Below are 3,535 nucleotides of genomic sequence, written 5' to 3' on the forward strand. Positions count from 1 at the left end.
GCATGCTCTTGCCAGAGAGAGAAGCAGACAGAAAATGATAAATCACCTCCCTCAAGGGATGGTCACACTGAAATCCCTTCTCCATTCTCCTCAGGATTCTGGGCATGTATGCAAGTGTGCCCAGCATGCGTTTCAAACCACTGAGTCTGGGACTCCAAACACATTAGGCCATGTGGGAAGTCCAACATCTTAACTACTACATTGCCTGCTGGCCCAAGTTTTTTTTTGTTTTTTTTTTAACCTGTAAAAGATATGTTTAATGATGGTAGTACACTCTTCATGGGGTTGCTGTAAAATTCACACATAAGAGCTCATAGCATGGTGTTTTACGAAGTATTAGCTATTACTGATTTCCAGTTTCTTAGCATCACCCAACATGGTCAATTTTTATTAACTTTTGTAGAAAGGATGTTGTATCAAATGTTGAGTATTTAGTATATAGAATCACAGTATGCCCTGATTTTTTTTTGGAGAGGTTTTTGCTATAGGGCATGTGTGCTCACCGGAAAGAGAGAGAGAGGCAGAAAGCAAGAAATCACCCCCTAGGAGGGATGGCCATGCCGCAATCCCTTCTCCTCCATTCTCCTCTCGGGATCTTGGGCACGCACTCACACGTGCCCGGCGGGAGTTTAAGCCACCGGGTCCAGGACTCAAACTGTTATCGACTACATGGGAGTTCAGCAACATAGGCATTACGCCAACTGCTGTTCCCACATATTTTTCTATGTAAAAATGTATCAAGACTTTTCCAACCCCCAGTACTAACCTTTCAGATTTTTCTACATGGGTGTCAATTTTCTATTCTAAATACCTTTTATGTTTCACTTTTAAATTTATACTTAGTCGGAGAGTGATAGGGTTGAGGTGGGAGGGTAGGAGGAAGCAACCTCTCATGGGGAATGGTCACACCACAATCTCTTCTCCATTTCGTCTTCCTTTAGAGATTTTGGGTACACATATTTTTGCCCCTGACATGTTTCTCAAGCCACTGGGTTCAAGACTTGAACTGCACAATTGGCCACGTGAGCTCCAGCTGCCTTACTGCCACACTACCAGCTAGTCTTTAAGTGCTTCTTTTTTTTTTTTTTTTTAAGAATTATTTATTTTATTTATTAGTGTTATTATTTTTTTAATTTGACCAGAATGAGAGACAGGGAAAGTGAGAAAGCAAGTTGGCCATTTGGAATTATAATGCCATAACCTCTGCCACCTGCTATCCCCCCCTAAAGTGCTTCTTCTTAATAACTAATGAAAATTATTTTTATTACCTTGACTATAACATGGTATATGCTAACTGAAATATATTAGTTAAAAGCCTGTTATTTGTTACTAGAATACTTTGTGATTCTTATGAAACTCTGCCAGTTTTGTTGTTCACGTCACTGTCAATTTAAAGTATATTTTTAATTTGTACAGATTCAACGTTTATTAGAGGCACAGTCTCTGAAGTCCTGTTCCCCTAAGACAACTATTGTTGAAGACACAGGGCAAGCTGCAAGACAAATGGAGCTGGTTTCCATGGAAGCACAGTCTTCTCCAGGCTTGCAGATGAGGAAGAGTGTAAGCATTGCTGTGAGCACCGGTAATTTTATTTTATTTTTTTTTACATTTTAAATATGGCTGACTAATAGGTCCAAAGTTTGTGCTATATAGTTCTAGCCACATATTACAAACCATCTCTCCCCAGTCCCATTTCAAATATCAGAGAACCTGGATGGCGTGATTTGGATTAGATTTTAATCCCTGGTTCAGTGATAAGGGTATTGAGAAACACGTAACAGGGACATAGCTGCTGGAGTCTTACCTTTGTAGGCCGTAGAGTGACATTTTCTAGGGAAACGTGTGTGTGTGTGTGTGCTGGAGATGTGACAATCAAGTTGTAGGTATTACGAGCTAACTAAACAAAGCAAGAACTGTAATATCTTCCTATGTTCTCTTGTAAAATCATGTACTTTATTATAGTTGCTTATCTTCTGTCTGTCACAAAATTTTAAGCTTTTTAGAATCTGGAAAAATAGCTTATTCACCATTGGTATTTCATTTCCTAACATGTCTGAATTGTGATATATGCTAAATAAGTAAAAGATAATTGAATGACATCATTCACATGTTTGAATTCTGAAATTATTGGAAAAATAAGTTTTGAAACATGATACAGATTGTTTTGCCATAGGGCACATGCACTTGCCAGAGAGAGACAGAGAGGGAAAGATAGAAACCACCCCCTAGGAAGGATTGCCATGCCACAATCTCTTCTCTCCCATTCTGTTCTCAGGATTCTGGACATGCACACACATTTGCCTGGTGTGATTTTCAAGCCTCCAGATTTGGGACTCAAACTGCAGTCATCCACGTGGGAATTCTGTACCTTAACATGCTACCTATTGGCCCAGAAATCAAATATTTTATGGCTTCATAGATTCATGATGATGTTCAAAAAAATCATTGAATTAGATCCTCAGAGTGGAAACTGTTTTGACTCAGATTTGCCATTTGGTTTTAGCCATTTCATTTCTTTTGCCACAGGGCACAAGTGCTCACCAGAGAAAAAGAGAGGGCGAGAGAGAAAGCCCCCGCCATGGGGCATGGTCATATGGCAGTCCCTTCTCCGTTTGTCCATCCCGTTTGGATTTTGGGCACACATGCTCATCCTCCCAGCACGTTTTCCAAGCCACCAGGATCAGGTTCAAACTGTGGTCTGCCATGTGGGATTCAACTCCCTTAACCACTTAGACCTTTAACCATTTCTTTAAACCACTACTTATTATTTTATATTCTTTCTCTAAACCTATATATTTGTAGGAGGCATATAGCTCATAGTACAAAGATGATTTAGGGTTGTATACAAATGAGTAATTCATGTTTCATAAATGAATGAGAAATGAATATGAGAAAAAATAGGACCAGCCTCTTAGTGTAGTAGTTATGGGAGCTGAATCCCACCTGACCAACCATGGTTCGAATCTCAGTCCCAGTGCCTTAAAGAATATGCTGGGCTGGGACCAGCAGATGTCCTAATGGCTACGTCGCTGGACTCCCATGTAGTCGACTGCGGTTCGAATTCTGGACCCGGTGGCTTAAACTCAAACCAGGAGCATGTGTGTGCGTGCATCCCCAAGATCCTGGAGGAGAAGGGGTTGTGGCATGGCCATCCCCCCTGGGGGTGATTTCTCGCTTTTGGTCTCTCTCTGGCGAGTACACGTACCCTATAACAAAAACCTCTCAAAAAAAACCAAAAACAAACAAAAAAAAACATGCCGGCACTGCAGTGTGACCACACCTCGTCGGGGAGAGGGGGTGCTTTCTTCCTCTGGTAAGCACATACGTCTTCTGGCATTTTTTTAAAAAGGAAAAAATGTAATTAGTGCATCAAATCTGTGATATCATAGCAGTGACGAGGCTAGGTAAATTAAAGTGTGAGTTAATTTAATAAAAAGCAGTTAATGTAGTATAATACATGCAAATAACTTTGAAAATATCATGCAAGTAGTCCATAAAGTTTGGGAACTGCCTGATATTATATGTGTCTAATGCA

General features: G+C 40.3%; 1 protein-coding gene across 6 annotated transcripts in view; it reads left to right on the forward strand.

Moving 5' to 3' along the window:
- The window catches only part of STIL (STIL centriolar assembly protein), an 84,121-nt gene that overhangs the window by 64,881 nt on the left and 15,705 nt on the right, over positions 1 to 3,535 (forward strand). For all 6 annotated transcript variants that reach the window (XM_014582228.2, XM_006163762.3, XM_006163756.3 and 3 more), the window contains one exon: positions 1,417 to 1,582. In XM_014582228.2, the coding sequence (XP_014437714.1) occupies positions 1,417 to 1,582 (166 nt within the window). The remainder of the gene's footprint in view (positions 1 to 1,416; positions 1,583 to 3,535) is intronic.

This window comes from Tupaia chinensis, unplaced genomic scaffold (assembly GCF_000334495.1).
Source record: "Tupaia chinensis unplaced genomic scaffold, TupChi_1.0 Scaffold142914_1, whole genome shotgun sequence".
Lineage (NCBI taxonomy): Eukaryota > Metazoa > Chordata > Mammalia > Scandentia > Tupaiidae > Tupaia > Tupaia belangeri.